The 24412-nt window shown below is 60.7% G+C and overlaps 2 protein-coding genes across 5 annotated transcripts in view; one reads left to right on the forward strand and one right to left on the reverse strand.

Moving 5' to 3' along the window:
- NPRL3 (NPR3 like, GATOR1 complex subunit) overlaps nucleotides 1–9894 on the forward strand; it is a 39196-nt gene extending 29302 nt beyond the window's left edge. For all 3 annotated transcript variants that reach the window (XM_058570515.1, XM_058570513.1, XM_058570514.1), the window contains 7 exons: nucleotides 554–691; nucleotides 1779–1935; nucleotides 5076–5182; nucleotides 5689–5818; nucleotides 7869–8058; nucleotides 8692–8884; nucleotides 9729–9894. In XM_058570515.1, coding sequence (XP_058426498.1) covers nucleotides 554–691; nucleotides 1779–1935; nucleotides 5076–5182; nucleotides 5689–5818; nucleotides 7869–8058; nucleotides 8692–8884; nucleotides 9729–9894 — 1081 coding nt within the window. The remainder of the gene's footprint in view (nucleotides 1–553; nucleotides 692–1778; nucleotides 1936–5075; nucleotides 5183–5688; nucleotides 5819–7868; nucleotides 8059–8691; nucleotides 8885–9728) is intronic.
- Nucleotides 9895–9915: 21 nt separating this feature from the next.
- MPG (N-methylpurine DNA glycosylase) lies at nucleotides 9916–19322 on the reverse strand. 2 transcript variants are annotated; one of them, XM_058570517.1, is made up of 4 exons: nucleotides 19205–19322; nucleotides 17160–17393; nucleotides 14164–14368; nucleotides 9916–10773 (listed from the first exon to the last, which is right to left on the reverse strand). In XM_058570517.1, the coding sequence occupies exons 1-4, from the start codon at nucleotides 19226–19228 to the stop codon at nucleotides 10460–10462; spliced, it is 777 nt and encodes a 258-aa protein (XP_058426500.1). In that variant the 5' UTR covers nucleotides 19229–19322; the 3' UTR covers nucleotides 9916–10459. The 2 variants fall into 2 exon arrangements, with proteins under 2 accessions (XP_058426500.1, XP_058426499.1); XM_058570516.1 differs by having other exon boundaries at nucleotides 10770–11210; nucleotides 19205–19321.
- Nucleotides 19323–24412: the final 5090 nt, after the last annotated feature.

Genomic DNA, 24412 nt, shown 5'->3' on the forward strand with positions numbered 1-24412 from the left:
GCCTCCAGGAAGGAGATTGGAGAGGCTTCCCTCGAGCCCTGGCTCTCTGGTACAGATTCCAGGGCCAGCTGGAAATATACCTTTTTTTTTTTTTTGTGAGGAACATTGGCCCCGAGCTAACATCTGCCAATCCTCCTCTTCTTGTTGAGGAAGACTGGCCCTGGACTAATATCCATGCCCATCTTCCTCCACTTTATGTGGGACGCCGCCACAGCGTGGCCTGACGAGCGGTGCATCGGTGCGCGCTTGGGATCCAAACCGGCGAACCCCGGGCCGCCGCAGTGGAGCGCGCGCACTTAACCGCTTGCGCCACCGGGCTGGCCCCTGGAAATATACCTTTTGTGTGTGTTTCTAACGCGTCAAACAGACCGAGATCTGGAAAATCGCTTTCCTGCCCTGGAGGTCTCTCTCCACTTGCAGTTTCCTTTGACCAGTAGGAGCATGTGCTGGGAAGAAACACCCTCAGGGGGTTTTGTGTGATCTGTGTGCGTGGTCAGAAGTTGCTGTGTGAATGGGTGACGGCACCCACAGTAATGGAGCCCGCTCTCTGCAGCCTGTGCACCTCGGGCGTGGTGCGGCTCCACATCAACAGCTGGCTGGAGGTGAGCTTCTGCCTGCCGCACAAGATCCACTATGCTGCTGCCAGCCTCATCCCCCCCGGGGCCATCGAGCGCAGTCTGAAAGCCATCCGGTGAGTGGCCCACGCACACCTGCTGCAGGGCCTTCTCTGGAGCTTCTGCCTGAGGTTTTACCAATTACTTGGTTCTAAAAATTGTCTTTTCCTTTTCTTGCCACAGAAATTGGCAGGTAGGGCTCTCCCATTTATAGAAGTAAACACATTTTTGTGTCTGGTTTTGTCCAAGTTTCCCCTGGGTCTCTGGGCACTGGGGGAGTGGGGCTCTGCCGAAGGCCTCGCCTCAGGCCTGAATCAGAACTTGTGGGATCTCAGTTTCTTCATTTAACCGATTTCCTGCAAGGAAAGAGCAGAGCCCAATCTCCCCCCACATCAAGTCCCCTATTTCGTTAAATATTTTCTAACTGAAAAAAGAAATCTGGGCACATTACAGAAAATTTGGAGATGACAGAAAGTAAAGCACTTGCCTAGTCCTCCCTCCCTCCCTCCCCCAGCCCGTGCTCCGAGTCCAAGTCTTCCCTCCTGGGCTTCCTTGCTGAGCATATTTCCATGTAGTTCTATTCATAGTCTGCACTGGGGATTTTGCTTTTCCCCATATTTGGGACTCTTTCCTTAGGAAAGATTCATTCATTTTTTCAATCAACAAACGTTTGCTGGAAAATCCCAGAGGTGGGAGATGGAGTCGGGTGATGGGGCCTTCTCAGTTTTGTTCTTTTTTTTTTTTTATAATTTTATTTATTTATTTATTTTTCCCCCCAAAGCCCCAGTAGATAGTTGTATGTCATAGCTGCACATCTTTCTAGTTGCTGTATGTGGGACGCGGCCTCAGCATGGCCAGAGAAGCGGTGCGTTGGTGCGTGCCTGGGGTCTGAACCCCGGCCGCCAGTAGCAGAGCACGCGCTCTTAACCGCTAAGCCACGGGGCTGGCCCTCAGTTTTGTTCTAATTTGTTTTTTTCTGAGGGTGACAGTAATCTTTGCAGACTTTTAAAGGCCGCTGGACACACCACTGCCCTTCTCTCCCATGGCCTCTTCTCTGTGAGGTTCAGTGCCTGTGGGCTCCTGTGCACCTTTGTGTTGCAGGTGCACACCTAGTGCAGGGGACCTCGGCACGCGTGTCCCCTGACCTGTGACTCTGCTCCACAGCCCTTACCACGCCCTGCTGCTGCTCAGTGACGAGAAGGCCCTACTGGGCGAGCTCCCGCTAGACTGCTCTCCGGCCCTGGTGCGCGTGATCAAGACCACGTCTGCTGTGAAGAACCTGCAGCAGCTGGCCCAGGATGCAGACCTGGCCTTGCTGCAGGTATTGCCCTGGGGCCTGGGGAGACATCCTGGTTGGGAAGGATGGGAGGGAGGGGCTGGGGGCATCAAAGCAGGCGACCCTTGGGTGAAGGTGGGAGATACGGGAGCGTCAGGAAAGCAGGCCACCTGGGTGCTGAGCCACTGCACAGCCTGCCACGGTGACAGGTGGTTCTGGGGTTGGCTTGAGGTCCTGCAATCTGAGTCAGACCTGGGTTCGGGGCTTGCTTGTCGGTGCACTAGCCACGAGACTGACTTCCTCCTCTGTGTTGAGGGGTGGTGAAGCTGCAGCAGAGAGGAGTGAGGCTGTCCGGGTGCTGGGGGACTGGCCTCTGGAGGACGAGGTGCCAGGACTCGGGGGCTTGAAGGGTTGAAGCAGGGGCATGCAGGGTGTTGCCACGTGAGAAAGCAGTACTACCGACCCACTGGGCCAATGTGGGAAGTGAGGGCAGGAAGCCTAGACGCGGGCCCACCCATGTGCAGAGCCGGGACCTAACCTGGTGGCCTCAGCCACCCTGTGTGTGAGTGAGGGTGTGTGTGCGTGCTGGCCTGTGTTCTATGTGAGGTGCCACCCCTGCCCCCGCCAAGCCATGTGCTTGTTGGCAGCCCTTTCTGATATGGAGGGTCCCTCAGCCCTGGCCATGGATCTGGTTGGAGGCTGGGGTGGGGGATGGGGTGAGGAAAAGCACTGGGAGAAGTTGGAGGCCCGGGGCAGGGACACCTTCCGAGTGACAGCCTGAGGGTGGGACCCAGGGTCTGGTGACGGTGGGCACCATGTGGCCACCAGGGGGCAGCAGGGCCTGACCCAGGGACCTGCGGTTCCTGCAAAGGCCACAGCTTTCTCAGGCCAGGCTGAGGCAGAGGAGCACAGGCGTGAGGCAGGCCTGCTGGCCCTATGAGGCACGTCTAGGGGAGATTATCCCACAAGGCCTCACTCTCAGGCCGCTGTTTCCCAAAGCAGTGTTTTTGGATGCTGTCATCCAGAATAAGTCCTTCCCTCGTCTGTACCCAGTGACCTTTGTCCACCCCCAGTGAGAGTATTTATTGGATTCTGCCTTGGTGTTTTGTTTGTCCCTGGGCTGGACCAGACCCAGTGAGGACCATGTCTTCTCACCTTCATATCATCCGCAAGCACAGAACCTTAAACATGCTTTCCATTCCGTGTGCAGAGTTGCTGTTCTGACAGGTACTGGCCAAATGGCAGACACCTGTGAGTGTCTGCAGCTCCATTTCAAGCTTTGAAAGGGGCTGGCGCCTCACTGCTGTCCACTGAGGCTGCCCAATGTGGAGTCTCTCTGGATGCTGTGCCTTAGCCTTGCTGTCAGTCTCCTGGGACAAAGACAAAGCTTTGATGATGTCCCCTTCGCGTCCCTGCCCTGGCCTTGCTCTGGGGACACTGTTGTCATTTCCTTCCATACTCCTCCCCACTGAACCCAGCACATCAGGGCTTGCTGCTGGCGTTGTCATGCGGAAGCCCCCTGGGGCCCAGCCCAGCTGGCAGACCTCACCAACCTCTGAGATTGATGGCCCAGTGGAGGCCCTGTGGGGAGCAGAGGCCAGCTGAGCCCAGCTGGAGCCTCAAGCACAGATGGCCCCACTGGGGAGGGAGTGTCAGCTTCAGGTGTGAATGTCACCAGATAATTTAAAATCACTCATGTTCCATCCCAGGCGAAGAGGATCTGTAAGTATTTTTTTGGTTTTTTTTGTCATGATAAAGTTAATATGTTCTTTCTTATAAAAATTCAAATATCACATAAATTATAGACGCAAAAAGAGAAAATCCCCACAATTCCATATCCCAGAGGTGACCACTGTAGAGTCCTCCAGATTTTTTCTAAATATATATTAACACATTATCTTTGAACAACAAAATTAGGATCATACTGTCCATTGCTTATGATTGGCTGAACAGTGGCCGCATGGACTGCCACATCCTAATCCCCAGGACCTGTGAATGTGACCTCCTGTGGGACTTTGCAGATGTGATTAAGGATCTTGAGATGGGTGATGATCCTGGATGATCTGGGTGGGTGCGGTGTTGTCACAGGGGCCCTTGCAAGAGGGAGGGAGGCAGAGGGAGGTTTGACTGCAGAAGGGGAGGAGGGGATGTGACTGTGGTGGCAGAGATTGCAGTGATGTGGCCCCATGCTGAGAAACGCTGCAGCTCACGGTGGCAAAGAACAGATTCTCCCCTTGAGTCTCCGGGGAGAGCGGCCTGCTGACGCCTGGACTCCAGCCATGTGATATCGACTTCAGACTCCTGGCCCCCAGAATGGCAGTCTGGCTACAGGGAGAGGTGGGAGATGGAGACCACTGGGTGAGGGTGTGGCAGAGGTGGAGGAAAGTAGGCGTGTCCTTGCTTTGGAGTGAATGTCCATGGGACTTGGGATGAGAGAGAAGAGGGTCACCGATGGACCTGCAGTCTCCGCCATGGTCAAGTTGGTGCCACTGAGATGCCACCTGCCAAGATACAGAGGGTCCTCAGCAGTGTGCAGGCGTTGTGTGCAGGTGGGGGTGGCTCACCCCCTTGGAGGCACTCAGTGATGGTGAATGGGGGCAGTAGGCCCACCTGAGGTGATGCAGAGTCAGAAACGCCCAGTGCCTATCCCTGAGTGCCACCCGCAGGGCCGTGTCCTCAGACCTGGCCCCCTCCTCTCAAGGTTAGAAGGATTTCTGGCGTCTTGGTCTGTCTGTGGCCTGTCTTGATGTCTGAGAGCCCAGGAGAACAGGGTAGTGAGATGTTCTCCAGGGAAGCTGGAATACACAGAGACAAATGCGTGGGGTAGGGGGCAGGTTCAGCGACCCCGCATCCATTGTCATGTGGAAACCCGTCTCCACGCTGGGCCATGGGGAGAGTAGGGGGACGGTCTCTGCCAGGGTGTCCAACCAAGCCCCTTGTTCAGCTGAGCTGACCCCGTGGTCCTGGGTGCCCCGCATGTCCCTGTGCTTGTGGGACCTTCCCTCAGTGCCAACCAGGGCAGCCCCTAATGGGAGACAGTTGCAAACCACACAGGGACCAGTGATAAAAAGGCTTGTCGCTCCGAGCTCAGAAAATGCTGTGTTGTGCTGGCCTGTGCCCAGTGCCCTGGTGGAGGCTGGGGAGTCAGCCTCCCAGGCAGTGTCCTCCAGCCCCTCTGCCTACAGGTTTTCCAGCTTGCGGCTCACCTGGTGTACTGGGGCAAGGCCATCATCATCTACCCGCTGTGTGAGAACAACGTCTACATGCTTTCTCCCAATGCCAGCGTGTGTCTGTGAGTTCCTCTGGCTGCCCGAGCCCAGGGCCCGAGTGGGAAGGGGGTGTGTCTGCAGGGCCTTCCAGGTGGTGCTCCTGGGTTAGCCGGGCCCTCACTCAGACCCGATACCCAGCCTCTGCTGTGCCAGCCTCCAATTCTGGCCTGGTCCAGCACTGTGTGGGCCTGTCCGGGCCCGTGCTCCTCTGGCACGAGCCTCCAGGAAAGGTCTGCATCTGCGCATGTCTGCTGGACAGTGGGCTCTGGACGGGGTGCCTGGCGGGAGATTGGGAGCCTTGGCTTTGACTCGGGGCTCAGAGGGGCTGTGGGGTGGCCTGTGCCCATGGCTTCTGCCGCCCCTCAAGGGAAAGCACCTGGGCTCTGTTCTCATTGTACCATCCTGGCCCTCCCACCATGCTGTGCTTCCCTGCTGCCTCCCACAGGCTGGTGGTGAGGGCACGGATGCCATGAAACACGATGGGGGGGTCTGCGAAACTCAGGGACACACTCCCCTCACCTGTCCCCAGGTACTCTCCGCTGGCTGAGCAGTTCTCCCGCCAGTTCCCGTCTCATGACCTGCCATCTGTCCTTGCCAAGTTCTCCTTGCCCGTCTCCTTGTCAGAATTTAGGAACCCCCTCGGCCCCCCTGTGCAGGAGGTGAGTCGCAGGAACTCGACGAGCCCAGGAACCACTCACCTGGCGCAGGTGCCTGATCCAAAGGCCCTCAGTGCTGCCGTACCCTTAGCCTGGGTTGGGGGGCGGGGGCTCTGGCTGTGTAGATGGTACATGCCCTGCCAGGGTAACTAAAAGCTGGCTCCCCAGCCAGGCCACTTGGCCAGCAACTTAATGTTTGGGCAGTCCCAAGTCCCCCCAACCTCCCCACCCCTCTGTGGAGCCCACCCTTGTTGTGGTGGGTGGTTCTTAGGGTTAGAACCAAGTTAAGAGGCCTCGTTGGCAGGACAGCACTGACCTTTCCTGGGAGGACAGAGCCCCCTTCTGGGCCTGGCCTCCCACCGATGGAGGATGCAGAGGCAGCTTTGTTTTCACTAAGCCTGGGCCCTGCCCTCCCACTCCCTCCCCCGCTGTGGTCCAGGTGGCTGCAGGGTCTGTGGGTGTGAGTCTTGGGCTCGCTGGTCCTCAGAACCTCCTTATCCAAGAGGACCTGGAGAGGACAGGTCTGGGACAGGCCCCACCCAGTGGGTCTGGGTCAGGACAAGGGGCAGGCGGAGGTGCTGGGTGTGGCGGGGGGGCCTCTGGAGAGGTGTGAGGCATGTGCAATGAACTGGTGAGTTCTGCGTCCGTCTGTGGCAGCGTCGAGTCTGGCTTGGATACAAGAAGGAGGCTTTGCCCTCTCCCCTCCACTGAATGCCTGGAGCTCTGGGCAGGAACCCAGGTAGGGCCAGATGGGACAGGTGTTGGAGATGGGGCTGGGTGTTCTCAAGGCTTTGTCTTCAGAAGTAAAGCGTTTGCTTTAACAAGTGCCAGATCTGTTAGGCAAAACCAGGCCTTAAAAGCAAACCCTTTCCCTTCTCAAATTGTGAATGAGAAGGAGGTCCTGGTTCTTCAGTTCATTTAGATGCTGAGTGTGACAGAGTTCTAAATGCCGTCTTTCATGGAGTCCTTGGTTTCCAGGAACCGTGCCAGGTCATGCCAGATGAATAAAAGACACACTTTGCATCTGCACCCTCCCCCTACCCCCCAGCAGAAACTTCCTGAGGGTCTGGATGGCGGGTGGATTTTCCAGGCCACGCCTGAGGGGCCAACTCGTGCCTTGTCAGGGGACCCAGATGGAGCCGAGTTTGGTTCTGCAGTCCTGGGGTGAGGCTGCTCGCCTCTCATGCCTCCTGCTTCAGGCTCAGAATGTGCTCTTGAGTGCTTATGAAGCCTCTTTTATTTCTTAATTTAATTTTAATTATTTTACAATCATTTTCAATTTTTTTAGGTTTGACCAGGTCATACATGCCCATGGTACACCCCTATATCCATGTCTGGTCAGCCAGCCCCTCCCAGGAGGGGACCCCCAAGGACGAGCAGGCAGATGTGTCTGAGCACGCGGACCCCATCCGCACCACCCTCCTGCTCGCCAGTGCTCTTGTTCCTCTCGTACAGGGCTCCTCACTGCTCCTGGTCAGGTGACAGCCCCACAGGAGACAGGTGGGCTCAGGCCCTAGGGGCTGTATACCTCACAGGGGTCCCTGTCCCAGGCCATGCTTTCAAGGTGACCCAAGGAGAGGACTGTCTGTTCTCAGGGCAGTTGCCCACAGCCGGTTTCTGAACAGTGTCCAGGCCACAGGGAGGGGGTCCCCACGGACCCAGCTCTGTGGTGGTGGGGCCTGAGCAGCAGGGCCTGGTGGGCTGGGGAGATGTGGGAGAGCAGGGGTGGCTCAGAGCAGGGGGGCACGGGGGCCTCCACGTCACAGGTCCTGCTCCTCGGCTATGGGCAAGAAAGGCCAGGTGCTGGGGCAGCCCAGGTGTGTGGTAGGGGCAGTGCAGGTATGGCTCTGGTGCTGTTCTGGCCCATCTGCATTCCCTGGGAGGGGGGCTTGCAGAGCCACCAGCATCTGGGAGCTGGAGCTCATGGCTCCCTGCGCTCCAGGGTGACTGTGGGGCTCTGTCTTAGGCTGTGGCTCCCTGGTTCTCTCGGGGAGGGGCCAGGGTGGTGGGGATCAGCCTCCCTGCCCTGTGCCTCACAATGCCCGTCCCACAGACCCAGCTCATCCAGATGGTGGTGTGGATGCTGCAGCGCCGGCTCCTTGTCCAGCTGCACACCTATGTCTGCCTGATGGCCTCACCTGGCGAGGACGAGCCCCGCCCTTGGGAGGACGACGTCCCCTTCACCACTAGGGTTGGCGGCCGCAGCCTCAGCACACCCAACGCCCTCAGCTTTGGTTCCCCAAGTAGGAGCCCCCTGCCTGGGGCATCTGTCTGGTGGTGGGGGGAGCCCTGGGGAGCACTTTGGAGTGGCGGCCAGGAGGCCCAACAAGGGCACTGCTGGGAATGACCGAGGCACCTTCACATGGCCACACACCTGCCCTTACGTGGGCACCTGGGGCCTGGAGCAGACAGCCACCGTCCCCTGCTGAGCAGCTCTCCCTTGAATGAGGCTGGAGACCCCTCTCCCCTGCCTCCTTGCACCTTGTGGTTCTGAGGAGGCTGTACCTCTTGCTCGAGTCATCCCCAGCCTGGGGTCAGAGCAGATTTCACACCAGCATTGGGAGGAGCTGAAACTTCACTCTTTGTCCCAGGGCCTATGAGGAGACAGTGACTGTCATAGTCCCTTCTTGAAAGAGCCAGGGTGGCCACAGCATGCCCCCAAAGGCAGCAGCCCGCCAGGCCCCAAGTCCCTGGGCTTGGGGAAGACAAGAGACTGGAAAGCTTTGGGGTGGCGCCTCCCTGGGCTGAGGCCTGGCCTCGGGCTTCAGCCTCAGTGTGAGGACCCGGCCTGCCCCAGGCTCTCCGTTGTCCATGTTGGGTGGGAGGCGTAGGGTGACGGGGGTGCTGGCTGCTCCTTGACCCACACCCACCCGCAGCCAGCAGTGACGACATGACCCTCACTAGCCCCAGCATGGACAACTCCAGTGCAGAGCTGCTCCCCAGTGGGGACTCACCGCTGAACAAGAGGATGACAGAGAACCTGCTGGCTAGCCTGTCGGAGCACGAGCGGGCGGCCATCCTCAGTGTGCCCGCAGCCCAGAACCCAGAGGACCTCCGCATGTTTGCCAGGTGGGGCCAGTTCCAGGGTCAGGATGAAAAGAGATGGGGAGGTACCCAACACAACCCCAACTTAAATCCATTGACAACAATGGCACTCACTGGTTGAGGTGGTCTCAAGCACTTAGTGTCCCCACTGGTGCCGGTGTATGCCAGGCGTGGGCAGCCATTTCTCCAGTGCTTCCTGGGTGTTTCCTGTCACTTCTTGGGAAGCAGCAGCAAGTTCTCATTCTCATGGGGCTCAGCAGGGATTTTCCCCAGGACTCTTAGCCTGGGGGTGAGGGGGGTCCAGGACCCCCAGGTTGTAGGTGACACAGACTTTGTCACACCCACCCCTGACTTGGGGGCACTGTAAGTGTCTGGTTCTCTGGGAGAGGTCAGGTTGTCAGGGACGAAGCCCCCAGGTAAGACCACACGCCAGGCACTCTTTCCAGCAGCTGTGCAGGCCTCCACTGTGCAAGCTCCAGCCAAGACACCCCTGGAGCAGTGACCCATTTGGATCCAGAGCCACATGGGACTCGCTGCCACAGGAGCACGAACAGGAGAATCTTCTGGCAGACCTGTCCCCCTGTGCTGCCCTCACCCACGTCAGAATGCTGAGAGTGGTGTGACCCCAGGCTTGGGTGGCTCTAGGGTTTGAGCAGCCATGTGTCCTCATGGATCCACTTCAAGGGCCCATGGTGGGCAGTGGGTCCAGGACACTCACCTGCCCATGTGTGGGGGGGTGGGCGGTGGCCTCCCTGGCCCTCCAAGAGGCCCCACCAACTCCGCTGAGGCCTGTGGGTGCTCAGCACTGAGCTAACCAATGGCTGCTAGGACAGAGGCCAGCCTGGGCTCATGCACCCCTCCCCTCCAGGCTCCTGCACTACTTCCGCGGCCGCCACCACTTGGAGGAGATAATGTACAACGAGAACACGCGACGCTCCCAGCTGCTCATGCTCTTTGACAAGTTCCGCAGTGTGCTGGTGGTGACCACCCATGAGGACCCAGTCATCGCCGTCTTCCAGGCACTGCTCACGTGAGCCTGGGCCGAGGATGCAGAGGCAGGCTGCTGCAGTGGGTGGGAGCGCTGGCCTCTGCCCAGCCTAGGGCCCTCTTAGCCCTGCGGCCCAACTACACAGTTCAGCCTAGTTTCAGCAACAGCTGAGGGGCCACTGCCCTCTGCCTTCTCGAAACTCTTGTCTAGTCCTCGAAACAGCCTCAGTGTCTCTGAGCTGAGAAGGTGAGGCCCCGAACTGGAGGGCGCATCCGGGACTCATGCCTCTGAGTGAGCCCTGCATGCTTCCCACAGACAAATTTGGGTCACGGCCTTTTCTCAGACCTTCCTCCTGACCCTGCCCGTGTTCGGTGGCCCCCCACTGCTGCCCTGCTTGCAGCCACCCTGGAGAATGTGCAGAAACGTATCTGACCCATCCATCCTTCCAGTGGCTGTCAGAAGTGTGAGGTCGCAGTGCCTGGCCCGTCCTGTGTGGTCCAGCACTGCTTCTGTCCCTGTGCACCCTGTTGTTCCAGCTTTCTGTGTGCCTTTCCTGGCCTGGCTCTCTCCACTGTCCTGTGTTAGTCACCAGGAGGCTCATGGCCAAGCTGTTACCTCCTCTTTGCTACCTGAGGTGTCAGGGCCTGGGTTGATCCCACATCCTGCCGTGGTGGAGGGACCTCCGCCCTGAGGGCCTGGCGAGCGTGCTTCCTCGGCTCCCCATCAGGCGTGTCTGCACCAGTGCGCTTGGTCCTCTCTCCCAGAGGCTGGGTCAGGCCTGAGGAAGAACGGTCCATGCTGGGCCTGGCTCTCTGGACACCTGCTGCACACAAGGTCCCCACCATCCCATCCTGAAGGAAGAGCTGACTGCAGACACATGCTGACCACTGAACAGGGCTCTGCCTGAGACAGGCAACACTGTTTTCTAGAAAGGAAGCATTTATTTGGTTTTTCAACAATTAAAAAGCTTTGAGTAGGCCCTTACTCAGGCCTGCATGTTCCGCTCGGCTGCTCTGTTGACCACGCTGACCCAGGGGCTCCCCTGGATGTAGAAGCGCAGGGGTTTCTGGGCCCACTCGCCTGCGTGGCCAATGCCCACTCGGGCTGCTGCCACCACAGCTAGCTCACTGGACCCCGGGGGGCCACGCTCCAGCCACACAGCCTTGTCCTTGGCCAGGTCCCGCTGGTCAAAGCTCCTGTCGATGGCCAGGGCCTGGCACAGCTTGGAGGGGCCACTGCAGAGCTCACGGTCTTTGAGGGCCCTGCTGGCAGCACCTTTCCGGAGGGTGCTGCGAAGCTGCCGCATGGTCTCCAGGCCCCCCAGGGGCTCTAGCGCTCGCAGCAGGACGCACGCCCCATCCCCTGTGGGTCAGAAGGACAGCCTGGAAGGGGAGCCCACCCTCCCAACTCCCAGGCGGGACCCTGAGCACACCTGCAGTCACTCACTGTGCCTGCCTCCCCCTCCTGCATGCCTGCACCCGCGAGGTGCCGGTGCCTCTGGCGCCGCCACCAGGCGGGGGCCTCCCCACGACGCCAGAAGGCCTGACCCCTAGCTGGGGAGAACCTGTAAAAACGCACGTGCTTGTAGTTGGCCTCCCCCGGGCTTCCTCTGGTTTGGTGATTGGCAGCAGCGGTGAGGCCAGTAAAGGAAACCCCAGAGAGCCGGTCCTTCCTGGGCATGGTCACCCCACCAGGAAGCAGGAAGCCTCAGGCCTGGCCCAGATCCCTGCCAGGCCCCAGAGTCCCCCCGCCCCCCACCCCTGGAATCGATGTCAGCCAAGCCAGAAGGTTGGCTCAGAGCAGCCAGTGTGTGCACAGGACGCTGAGTGAGCCCCAGCCCTGACCCAGTGGAGAGACTAATGGCAGGAGGAGGTGCCCACACAGCCCCCCTCACCTGCCCTGGGATCCCGTCCAGGCCACTTCAGAGGCCACAAATGGCAAACTGACACCCTGGGATGCCCCTCAGACTCCTGGCTGGGGACAGTGGTTACCTGGACCCTGGACAGAAGAGCCCTGACCCCAGCAAGGCCACTCTCCTGGGACACTTGCTCTCCCACCTCACTCGGCCCGTCCCGCCACCTGGGAGTCTGCGAGGCTTAGTCTGAGGGTGGCCAGGCCAGTCCCTGCTCTTGGGCCTCGGCCACATGGGCCACCCATCGGCACCCAAGAGCTGGCCCTGAGTGGACACAGCAGTCACGCTCTCCTGCACAGCCAGTAGCCAGCCAGCGTGGGGGGTGTTCTGACCAGACGCACCTTAGCTAGTTTTCAAAGGACCTCAAGATATACTCAATGGCAAGGAAAGCGCTGAAGTTCCATTCCTTCTGACTCCTGGATTCCTCCCAGCCCACCAGCCTTGGGGCTCCCCTGGGTCCACCCCAAGCTCTTGTGGGGGGGACACGTGCCCCTCACTGTCTCCCTGAGCCCCCAGAGCCACCTGCAGATGGGTCGAAGGAGCAGCCTACCCGCTTCTGCACCAACCCTGTCTCCTGGAATGCATCTGAGCCCCACATCCTGACAAAAGCACAGCACCGCAACTCTTCCCACCAAGTCTCCATGCCCTCACCCCCACTCCTCTGCCTGCACCAGCTGTTTGGCCTTGGCGATCTGACCTACCTGCTCTCGGGCATCTCTGTGCCACCTCTACCTGCAGGCAGGCAGGCAAGGACCATGTCCCCGGCCTCCTCTCCCCCTCATTCCACCTGGGTGACCCTTGGCTCTGACTGTCTGCACCCAAGTGGTTTCCTGCCCCCCTGACCTGGATGTTCCTGGGGCATCTTGGCCACATGTCCAGAAAATAACACGCCACCTGCTACGTCTGCCCTGTCCCCTGTCCCTCAGAAACACTGGGCTCCTCCCCTTCCTCACCGACCACAGCTCCGGCATCTCTGACTCCCAGTCTCTCTCCTTGTCTGAGTTTAGGCCCACTTCACGTGAGGGGGCTGGTTCCAAAGAAAAGCTCAAGGACCAAAATGAGCTCTCAGGGATTAACAGGCCCTCTGGGGTAGTCCCACCATCCTTTGATGTCCGATCACTCAGTTTCACTCAACGCCTGCTTTGTGCTGGGCACAGGGCCAGTTGTGGGTTCCCTGCGTCCTCTAGCCCCTGCAGCTCTGGCACTGGACATCCCCAGCTGTCCACTCTGGGCAACAACAACTCCCACGTCACTGGAATCACTCAACAACTGTGTGTGACCTACAGCATACCAGGTCCCGAGACCCTTACTGGTCTCCTCAAGCATTCGCTCCTCTTGGGACAGGTGGTGGGGCAGCTCAGCAGACAGACACTGGGACTGGCTAGCCAGAGTGGGCCGGGCAGACCCTGCTCCAGACAGCAGTGGCTCTGACAGGACGGTGCTGGAGGCTCTTCCTTCTGAGCACAGACCACCCAGAAAACAGAGGTCCCTGCTCACAAAGGAGACAGGCTGCCCCAGAGCAGGTCCCAGGAGGTGAGTGGGTTCTCCCAGGAACATTCATTCATTCATTCATTCATTCATTTATGTGTGAGGAAGACCAGCCCTGAACTAACAACCGTGCCCATCTTCCTCTACTTTATATGGGACGCCGCCACAACATGGCGTGACAAGCAGTGCGTCGGTGCGTGCCTGGATCCGAACCTGCGAATCCCGGGCCGCCGAAGCGGAGCGTGCACACTTAACTGCTTGCGCCACCGGGCCGGCCCCCACAGGATCTCTAGACCAGCGTCTCCCTACTTGGCACTATTGACATTTGGGGGCCGGGTGATTCTCTGTGGGGGCCCCTCCTGTGCACTGTGAGCTGTTCAGCAACATCCTTGGCCCCTCCACCCACTGGATGCCATAGCATCCCACCAGCTGTGATGACCAAAAACATCTCCAGGCATTGCCTAGTGGTCCCCCAGGGTGGTAGCATCATCCCTGGTTGAGAACAACAGATCCAGACCCCATAGCCGGCTGCCTGGCCACTCCTGCCTGAGCCCAGCCCTACCAAAATCAATCTCACCCTCATTTCCCCACAACCATCCCCTCCCGGGTCTGCCCTGAGCCACCGGGGGACACCAGGTCCAAGCTCTGGCGCCAGCAGTGGCCTCATGGAACCTGTCTGCTCTGTGTTCAGGTCAACTCATGACCTCTATTCTGTGGGGGCCGCTGGCCCCTCTAACCAACCTGTCAGTGAAGCCACAGCTCCTGAAAGCTCTTGAAAGACAGCCTACCAATGGTACCTCCTTGCTCAAACACACCTGCCCCATCCTGGTCCTCCCAGGGGTCTCCCAGCTGCCAGCTGAGGGGGCTCTGCCCAGGCCTCCTGCTGCCCCAACCCCAGCGCCCAGCACCACTCACCTCGGCTAGAGACATTCATGCAGAAGTACATGCCGTAGATGAGGTACACATACAGGGTCCCTGGCTCCATGAACATGCTGCGGTTGCGGGGGGTCTGCCGGCCACCCCTCGAGTGGGCAGCTTCATCCTCTGGCCCCAAGTACGCCTCAGTCTCCACGATGCGGCCGCGGAGCTCTGTGCCATCGTCGAGTCGCCGGACCAAGACCTGCGGGCAGTCTCCACTCAGGGCAGGAAGGGACAGAGGTCCACCCCACCCTGACAGTACACAGTCTGGACCTCATCTCCCCAGCTCATGACCCATCAGGGGGCCCAGGTCCCACCAGGTCCTGGTGTCCCCTCCATCCTTCTGGACCACAGGCCCTGCTCACTAAGTGTCCTGTCCACAGGTGGCAGCCATCTCAAGCTCTGGCTAGGGCTGGGCTGGAAACCCGCACTAGTGAATTTACACACTTTAAGTCCTCTTGGCAGGGCCCTCCAACCCCCTGCCGCCTCCTCCCCAAGTCCCCCTGGACTTAAATGCTTAGCCTGGGGCAGAGCAGTGTGGAGGGCACAGGTCTCAAAGGTGTTCCCACATGGCTGCCTGGGACACTCCAGAGCCTGTGGACTCTCCCCCTGGACTAATCACAAAGGACTGTCACACTCAGCTCCCGCCCACTCGACTCTGAACGGCCTTGCTAAGCAGCAGGACTGGCTGCCCCACAGTGCCCCAGGCCTGGACCACAGCCCTGGGGGTAGCCAGCTCCACAGGAGTGGGTCAGTGTGGGCAGTGGGCCAGGGAGACAAGACTGGCTACGGTTGGCTCGGACAGCACCCTGGGCTGGGGTGGGGCCAGAGGGGCCGGCCAAGGACAGGGCAGAGGGTGGGCGCTCTCAGGTCAGCAGAACACCTAGGAGAGCAGCCCAGGCCACGGGGGAGCCAGGGAGGGCCCGTGGAGTGCTGAGTGTGCCGGGCATCAAGGCCTCCCCAGCCTGGAGCCTTTCTGTGCCATGGTGTTGACCATTTCTTGGCCGTGTGGCACAGTATGACCCTGAAAATGGCCAGCAGTCATGCCCAATGTCCGGAGCCCTAGGCCTGACTCAACCAGGGTTCACAGTGGAGCTTCAGGGGCCAGCCGCCTCACCATGGACGTCCCCAGCACCTGCCTTGTCCTCAGGCCAGAGCAATCAGTGGGATGGCCAAGCCACCCCTGCCTCACCGCAGGGAGCCCAATGTGTCCGTGGCCAGGGCAGTGTCAGGGGACGGGGTGGGTGGAGCCTGGACACTCAGTGGGACAGCACTGGAGGATGCCTTTCTGGAGACACGGTGGAGGAAAGAGGGGGTTGATGCCTCCCCCGGAAGCCCAGAAATCCCTTTGTGCATCCACATGTTGGGCTTGGCCAGACCATCTTGGAGCGAGAAAGGGCAGCCCCGTTCCATCTCAGACAAGGCCTCACTTTCATCCTTCCAGGAGATCAGAGGCAGCGCTCCTCCATTAGCTTCCTTCTGCATGTTTCCAGCTCCGTCAGGCCTGTGGGGGCCCAGCTGCCCTTCTAGAGAGGAGTTTCCACGGCCCTTCCCTCACTGTCTTCCTCTCCATTCGGTTTTCCACTCTGACATCATTTCCAGAGAGCAGATGCTGGTTCCCCCCACCCTCGTTACAAACACATCTCCCCCTTGCTGGTGGGGGTTCTGGGGGAGGCAACACCTTCTCAGCCAAGCTGGTGACTCGAGTGGTCTGGGTTGTCATGGCAACTCACTGCTCCTTGCAGTGACCTGTTTAGGGACAAGTGCGTGACCCAAGCCTGGCCAGAGGTCTGCAAGGACGTCTACCAGGAGGTCATGAAGAAGGCAGTCCCCTGACCACAGGGACACACACGGTGAAACACTCCCTTCTCTGCTGCCTACTGCCCCGGCCACCACTGGGCTCAAGCGGGTGTGACGGGAGCCTGGGGAAGGCTGCAACAGGCTGAGCCCTCGGGCCCCTGACCTGGTGCTAGGACTCACCTGCCCACACGCCATTTTCCGGGCGATCATAAACCTTCATTATTTAAGGTGCTTTTAGAAAGATCTTCTGGCCCTCGCAGCTGAAAGCACCCGCGTGGAAACAGAATCTGGTCCCTTCTCCACTAGCACACATTTTAGGATCTGTTCTTTTCAGCACCCAACTCCAGGCACCAATTTTTCTACTAGTCACAGAAACCGATTCTCCTTGGCCATTTTAACCCAAAGGCAGGCTCATTAAAGGACACAGCGTAGGCCACGGAACCTCGAGGAGGACCAGAAAGCCAGGCCTGGAGTTTGGCACCCAGATGGTGCTCCAGACAAACGTGGCCCAAACTCGCTGCTGCCAGCACAGCCGACCTGCACTCTGCAGGGTGACAGCCCCCACCCCTCCCAACCCCCCCGAGCCCTGGGCAGTCCCTGATCCCCACTCCAGGTCCTGGACCTGCACTGAGCTGCAGGGGCCACTGGGAAGCCAGCACGGACACTGCAAGCTACTGCGATGAGGAGGCTGTCTCAAGGTGGCCCTGGTGCTGGGCAGCCCATGGGCCGTGGCCCCAGCTCTCACGTGTCTGAAAGCTGTCACTACTACACACAGGGGCAAGCTCCAGCAGGGCCACTGATGGGGTCGGGGTCGGGGCACGCAAAGGCAGCCCCTCACAGACCCCAGGGACCAGTACTGACCATGGTCCTTGTAAGAAAGCTGCCCGAGGGTGATCCCAGGTGGAGCAGGGACAGTGTTCCAGTGTCCCTGGTGGAGGCGGCTAATGTTGCAGCTCTCCTGTCCTCAGGGCCCGGGGCAGGCAGGCAGACAGTGGCTTCCCTGCCTCTACCTGGGGCAGGCCCCACCAACCCCAGCATTCTCCCCAGCTGACCCCAGGTGCACCCCCTGCCCAGACAGCTGAGGGGAAGCTATCCAGGGACGAGTGTGTCCAGGTCAGGGACGTGAGCCCAGCGGTGAAACGGCTGGGCGACAGACGCTGCACTGCGATGACCACTCGCTACGTTCACATTACCTGTCCCAGAAATGCCCTGGCCAGGGGGACTGCAGGCTGGTCGAAAAACTCGGATCCCAGTCGAGCAGGGCGGCTGTTTGGGCTTGAGAAGTAGATACTGCGCTGGGGGCCCAGGGTCACAGGCAGCCCCACATGGGGCTCTGTGGGGGAAGGCGTCCAGGCTCCATCTGCGGGGCTCTGATGCCGCTCTGCCTCCAACAGCCGCTGCCTTTTTTGCCCCAATCTGCGGGAAAGCTGTAATGGGAATGGACAAATGGTTATGTGGTGAGGTCAGACTCATGGAGCTCACGGACTGCATTTCCTCACCTGCAAAATGGGGGCAACCACTTCATGGGCTGTTACAAGGTGCACAGAGAATGCCCTACCTAATGTGCTCAGCCCCATGCTGGGTCCCAGGAGGCCTCGGGAAATGAGTGCACGTGAGGACAGGCTGGAGGCAGCAGTGACAGGGTGGCCACTCTGCTCCATGTGTCCTCCACACTTGGGAGATGCACAGCTGGGTGGCAAACGGCTGTAGGGCCCGGGGAGGGGACAGTGGGCACCCAAGCCTGGGACAGGAAGGCTGGTACCCTCTGATTCACACTCAGCACATGGACCCCAAATGAACTTCTGAGCTTGTTTCTGGAACTCTGCCCTTGGCACCTGACCCTAACCAGGAATTTAAAAACACAGCTGTGACCTCCATGAGGCCTGGCCGAGGAATGGATTGTGGGTTGGTGTGTCATCCACACCCCTCCCCCACCACCTGCTGACATTTGCCAGATCCCTCCCCAGAATGGCCCAGAAGGCCTGACACACACAGGTGGATCAGGACCAGCTGACCGTCTGCCTGGTCCCACTCCAAGCACACAGAGCAGGACCCCTAGTGAGTCCCCAAATGTCCTGTGCCTCATGACCCAGGATGTCACTGTGATAAGAAGCAAGTGGGCCAAAGGCGAGGTCTCCAGACGGAGGAGGATCTGCTGAGATCCGGCACATGGTCTGCCTCCCACCTGCCACCACATGGCCTGTCAGCCTGACCACACACCCTCGGCTGTGCTGGGACCAGCTGCTCTCCAATGAGCAGCAAGATGAGGGGAGCAGGGGGGCATGGGGGCCTGGAAACACTCTCTTCGAGGGCCAATCTTCAGCAGGACCCACGTCTCCCTGGCATGTGACAGTTCCATTATTTTTAACGTAACTGCTGATGTTCCATGTTGAATGGAGAACGCCAGGTTGCTGAGAACCAACCTGCCTCAGAAGCCTTCATGTGACAGTGACGCAGCCTGTCTGGCCCGGGGGCTGAGGAACGGGGTGACCCTGCTGTTGCACCCAGGTGTGGGTGCTGCCTCAAACACACACCTGGCGCCTCCCACCATCCCCTGGCCCTGCCTGGAAATGAGAGTGCCCTGGTGAGTGGCCCCAGAAATCGACCTAAGGTGTCTGCCTGCTTCTTCATCTGCAGAGAGGATCAACACCACCTGTCGCAAAGACAGTTCTGGGAATACATGAGAAGCCAGGTCAGCACCCAGCCGGCACACAGCAAGAACCCAATGAATGCTCGGAAGAAACACCCTCCCCCGGGGATGCCTCCGGGCAAAACCTGGGGACCAGCGTCTCTTGGCAGGCTGGGCCCAGCCGGTGGAGAGCAGGAAACAGCCTGGCCTGGATGGGGGTGTGCAAGGGACACACCAGCCCTCCATCCAAACCCGGGCAAACGGGTTAGTAAACAGCGGGAGGACACTCATCCAGCTGTGACAGACGCTGCAGTGAGGAGCGTGGGAAAGTGGCCTCTCAGGCCAGCTGCTCGGCCAACCCCACGGTCACTTCCGTCGGCAGGCTGGCTCCTGGGGAGGCGTTCGAGAGGGCCTGAGTGCCCAGCACTGAATAGGAACAGCCGAGCCGGGCCGGGCCGGGGGGCGCTCCCGGCGAACTGCAGGCCCGCCGGGGCCGGCCCGCGCACACGTTACTGGTCCGCCCGGCCCCGCTCGGCGGCTCGCGGGTTGGTGAAACTGTCGCCCCCGGGCCTGCCCCTCGGCCGACAGCGCCCCCGGGCGAGCACTCACCTGGGCCCCGCCGCGCGCGGGCATCCGGAGGCTCGGCGGGGACTCTCGGCTGGGACTCGCCGGACGCGTAGCCCACCGGGAGCCGAGCGCACCGCGAGCCGACCCCGGAAGCGCGGCCCGCCCGGGGGTGGAGCCGACGCCTGCGCGGACCACGACAGAAGCCCGACGAGCGCGGGGCACGGACTCCGCCCCGGGGGTGGGGCCGGGGGTGGGGCTACAGCGGGTGGACGGCCGGGAGCGGGGTCCGGCACGCACCGCTGCCCCGCGCCCCGCCTCCCATCCTGGACAAAGGCCCGGGGTTGCTGGGACGCTGGCGGCGTGAGAAGGGGGAGAAGGCGGCTGGGGCTGGGGTGAGCCCCGCCGCACCTCGGCCCCCCTCGGTGACCTGTCCCCCGCCCCCGCTTGCACCCTGGTCCCCCCACAGCCGCAGAGCCCACTCCACCACCAGCCGGTGGTCAGGCCGCCAGAGAACTGGTCCGCCTTGAGCCTTGCCTGGGCCTTTGAGGGGCCCCGGTTGGACGTGTAGTGGTTTGGGGATGGCCCGCAGACGGTTCGGTGGGGTGCACGTGGATTGCGCGTGAGGGAGATGGCAGCGGAGCCCGGTCCTCGGGACACGCCTTCCTGGACGGCGGGGTTATTACCGACTCGCTCCTGACCTCGGGGTGGGGGCTGGGGGCATTGGTGGGGAGGTTGGGCGGGGCAGTGGGCCGGAGACTTTGTCTAGGAAGCGGACACCAGGCCTTTCCGGAAGCCCGCCCCTGGGCATCGTCGCAGGCGGGTCGGCGATTCTGCCTCTGCGGTGGAGCCCCCACCCCTCCCACGACCCAAGGATGCTCAGGAGCCCGCCCACGTCCTGGGGTGGGCCTGCTGGAGCCGGGCCAGCCTCCTCAAGATTGAGGCCGAGGCTAGGGCTGCGGGACTCGAGAACACCCGCCTTGCAGGGCGGCGGCTGGGGGCCATACGGGGAAGCGGCTGCCCTCATCTCTGATGCCCCTTACCCGGGCCCAGCGCCTGCTGCGCCCCTGCCTGTAACCCCTCACGTCGGATTCGCGCCCCAGGGGGAGGGGAAGGGAGTCTGGCGAGGGAGATGCCTGGTCCAGAGAATGGAGGGCCATGAGTGGGGTGTGTTCATGCACAGGGCTGTTCTGGGCGGGATGCCCCTGGAGGGAGGAGCATACTGCCCGCCCCTGTGGCTCAGTGGACTCTGGAGGGCAAATGCAGTCCAAACACCCCACAGAGGTCGCTCTAGGGTTTATCCGGGTCTGCACGGCCCTCTGCTGTTCAGGCACAGACCCACCCCCTGCGCAACCCACCCCTGCCCTGGAAAAACTGGAGGAGTGTGTCCTGAGCTGTATTTGATTTCTGTGACCCCTGCCCTGGGAGGGCATAGGATGGTGTCAGATGGGAGGTGCTGGGGGGCCATGTGACTGGGGCCCTCAGATGATGGTGGCACCTGGTCTCAGGGCAAGTCCAGCTGGGAGGCCCCTGGTCTCCAACTGCTGCTGCTCTGACGAGCTCAGGGGCTGAACTCCAGCCCAGGCCCAGCCCAACTGCACCCAGGGCCCCGACCAGGACTTCCTGGGGAGGGAGGGGCAGCAGCCTTCCAGCGCCAGCTGGAAGCCACCCAGCTGTTTGTGGCACTATGTGCCGCTTCCGGGGGTGGGCAGTGTGTCATAAAGGCAGCCTGGAAGTGACTCCCTCCCCTTTCTTTCCTCCTTACCCCCTGCAGCCATTCTGCCCAAACAATGACTCCTCCTTCCTGCCTTCTTGTGTACCCAGCCCCCCTCCCCTCCCCCTTTCCCCCATCCCCCTGTCCAGGAGGGAAACTGAGGCCCCAGTTGGGCCGGGTCCCCCTGGTGAGGGCAGGGGCAGGGTGGGTGCTGTTTTGTATTAATTTTTTTTTTTTTTGAGGAAGATCAGCCCTGAGCTAACATCCATGCTAATCCTCCTCTTTTTTGGTGAGGAAGACCGGCTCTGAGCTAACATCCACTGCCAATCCTCCTTTTTTTTTTTTTCCCAAAGCCCCAGTAGATAGTTGTATGTCATAGTTGCACATCCTTCTAGTTGCTGTATGTGGGACGCGGTCTCAGCATGGCTGGACAAGCGGTGCGTTGGTGCCTGCCCGGGATCCGAACCCAGGTCACCAGCAGCGGAGCGCGTGCACTTAACCGCTAAGCCACGGGGCTGGCCCTGTTTTGTATTAATTTTTATTCGGATTTCACAAATGGTACCAGGTCCTTGCAGAATCATGGGGCGTCCACACGTTCCTGGAGGGGTGTTTTATCCTCACCTCAAGGAAGAGGAGACAGAGGCTCGGAGGGCAGCCCTGGCCCCCAGGAGGAGGAGGCAGGGCCAGCACCAGCAACCCACTTCTCCAGATGTTCCGGCCTGAGCGCATGGGCTTGCGCAACCTCTGCACTCTCCCCACCCCCCACTTCCTGGTTTGTGGTCTGAGGCCCCACCGCAGGCTGGAAGTGGTGGGCTGAGCATTCCCACTGTGGCCTGCAGGGCCAGAGAAGAGGGTGCTAGGTGGGAGGGGCCGGGGCCTTCTCGGTCCCCAGTGTGCCTTGCTGCTGGGCTGGGAGAGGCATGCTGGAGGATGTCAACGGAAGATGGAGGTGAGGACACCGTCAATGCTTTGACAGGGGTCACCGCAGGAGTGGGCTGGTCTGTGCCCTGCCAGGCTAGCCCACGGCCTGTGGAGGGGCCATCAGTCACTGCAGCCTTGAGAGAAAGGACAGAGGCTCTGCCAGCCACAGAGGCCCGAGTTCCAGCACCAGCCCTGTCCCAGGGCACCCAGCCACCGGCTCAGTGTCCCTCTCTCTGATGTCAGGAAGGCTGACACGGTCAAAGGGAGAGCTGGGTCAGAGTCCAGTGGGGTCCCGCACACGGCTTCTCAGCAGGGTGGCTTCTGGCATCCTGGCCGGCCTCCTAGGCCCGCGGTGCCTGATGGGCCCTGGAGGGGTCAGAGGATCCTTGAGTAGAGAGGGAGCTGAAGGTCTGTGGGGGCTGCATCCTCCCTTCCCAGGGCTGTGCGGCCAATGCTGCTGGGCCCCGGGCCCAGGCATTTATGGGCCCCCTTGCCGTGCCCTGACACACGGGAAGGGGCAGCTACCTCAGAAATAGCCAGTGACTTCAGGCCCCTGGCTGGCCTAGCCCACTTCTGCCTCCTCCCCAAATAGCGCGGGGCTGGTCCTGGCCCTCCAGGCCCCTCAAAGCCAAGGGACTGGCCTGCTGAGCTGAGGAGTCCAGGGTGGCTGGCAGGGACTCCTCCTACGGGTCAGGGCTCCCACTCCCTCCGGTCCACAGTGCAGTCCGCAACACGAGGGCCATCCAGACACCACCCCATCCCGTCACCTGCCCAGGGGCTAGGCAGCTGCAGCTGATTTCCATTTCTGCAAAGCCGGGTAAAGGGAATGGAGGGACCAGAAGCTGAGTTTCTGTGTAGGGGGCTTCTCCACCAGAGCCCAGGGCAGCGGGGCAGACATGAGGCAGAGCACACGTGTGCACACACGTGTCCGTGTGGACTGGGTCCAGGCCTGAGCACACATGTGTCCACTCTCCTCGGCTTACACCATCCTTCTGATGCCAGGGTCCTCTTTCAGGAGGCCCGGGTGGGCTGAGACCTGGGGATTCCTGGATCTGCCTGCCAGGGTGCGCCGGGCCGTGCTTGGGGCTGGGGGGCTGCTGCAGATCCCACCGGAGCTCGAGAACTGAGAAGGCCCTTTGGAGGTGACTGGAATGAATACAGGGGGAAGCCCTTCACCTGTCACTGGACACAGAGACCACCCTCTCTGGGGAGGGAGCATGATGTTGGGCAGCTCTTGTCCACTGCAGGTGACTCCTCGAGGGGTCTCAGCTGTGAGCCAGCTATGGCTAGTCACCCTGGCAGCTGGGGGGGAGTGTCTGGGTCAGGGGGCAGGTCTGGGTGGCGCCCTGCAGTGTCCACTGTGGGAGAGGACCTGCCAGCACCAGATGCCCAGCCGTGGCATGCTTTGGAGGGGAGCCCAGGCCCTGGACGCCAGAGATGACACTGCCGCTGGCCCTGCCAGCCCAGTCTTGACATCCAGCTGGGGGAGGCTTGCTTATCCCTGGCAGGGGTCGAGAACGTGGGGCATGGAGAGACTGTCCTGTCTGGCTGCGAGCCTGGCATGGGAGGGGTGGCACGTGCGGGCTGCAGGAGCCCTGAGCATTAGCATCAGGTGGCCTCCCTCTTGTCCTGTGTCGCCAGTGCACCTGAGGTTGCCCCCCAGTGAAGAAGACCCTCTACCCCCTCCAAAGCTTTCGTTATCTCCCTTTACCTAAGGATCATGTGGAATGTGGATATGCCTGTGTTCACAGAGGCCCCAGTATGTGCAGGCACCATTCTGTCCTATGGTATGGACGAGGATGCCATCAGAGGACTCTGTCCCTTGCCCAGGCTCCGGGACCAAACTGCATGTTGCCAGCTTTCTTTTCTGTGTAGCCGCGGACCAGGTCGTGTCTGCAGGCAGGCAGTGGGCAGGGCCGCTGACCGTGGCAGCAACTGTCCAGACGGCCAGTGCCACCCGGTCCCAGACCAGCAGAGGCTCTTAGGAGACATTTGTGGGCCCTCTGAGGCTTGAGGGGCTGGGCCTCACATGCCCCGAGGTGTTCCGGCCTCCAGTGGAAGGGTGCTTAGGAGACCTGTGGTCCCAGTTCTGTTTTCTCCGAGGGAAGAAGGGAGACCATATCAACTACCCAGAGGAAGCCTGGGCCCCTCCACCACTCACAGCTCCGGGTCGTCCCTGCCTGCTCCCTGCCATTGTCACCCTGCCCCCATTCCCGGGTGTTCCGGACCCACCGACTCCTGAGTGTCCTGAGAGAGGAAGGCTGGGAAACTCAGCAGCAGCCTCAGCCTAGTGCAGATGGGCCATTTTGTGTCCAACTCAGAGAGTGCAGGGGCGAGCCCTGGGCCGTGAGGGACTCTGAAAGGGGGGCCCCCGAGGGTCCCCAGAAACGGTGCGCAGGTTTCAGGGCTGTAGGCCCAGCCTGGCCTGGAAGCCTGCAGGGAGAGCAGGGCTGCTGGGGCAGGGAGCACAGGGGCCTGGGGAGGGGTACTGCTCCAATCCTGCCTTTGTTGTGAGTGTCAGTGTGACGGTGCATCAGTGTGTAAACACACGAATGAGAGTGTACAATGGTGGTTGTGTGCATATGTAAATGTGTGGGAGTGGGCATGAAAGTGTACAA

Source organism: Diceros bicornis, chromosome 26, assembly GCF_020826845.1.
Source record: "Diceros bicornis minor isolate mBicDic1 chromosome 26, mDicBic1.mat.cur, whole genome shotgun sequence".
In the NCBI taxonomy this organism is placed as follows: Eukaryota; Metazoa; Chordata; class Mammalia; order Perissodactyla; family Rhinocerotidae; genus Diceros; species Diceros bicornis.

What these genes read in the sequence shown, in the direction of transcription:
- MPG (XM_058570516.1), bottom strand. Translation starts at nt 19,228, where the DNA reads ATGCCCGCGCGCGGCGGGGCCCAG. An exon ending in CCGCGCGCGGCGGGGCCCAG is followed by an intron (nt 17,394 to 19,204) that starts GTGAGTGCTCGC and finishes TTCCCATTACAG; the next exon opens with CTTTCCCGCAGATTGGGGCA. An exon ending in CCAGGGCATTTCTGGGACAG is followed by an intron (nt 14,369 to 17,159) that starts GTAATGTGAACG and finishes GACTGCCCGCAG; the next exon opens with GTCTTGGTCCGGCGACTCGA.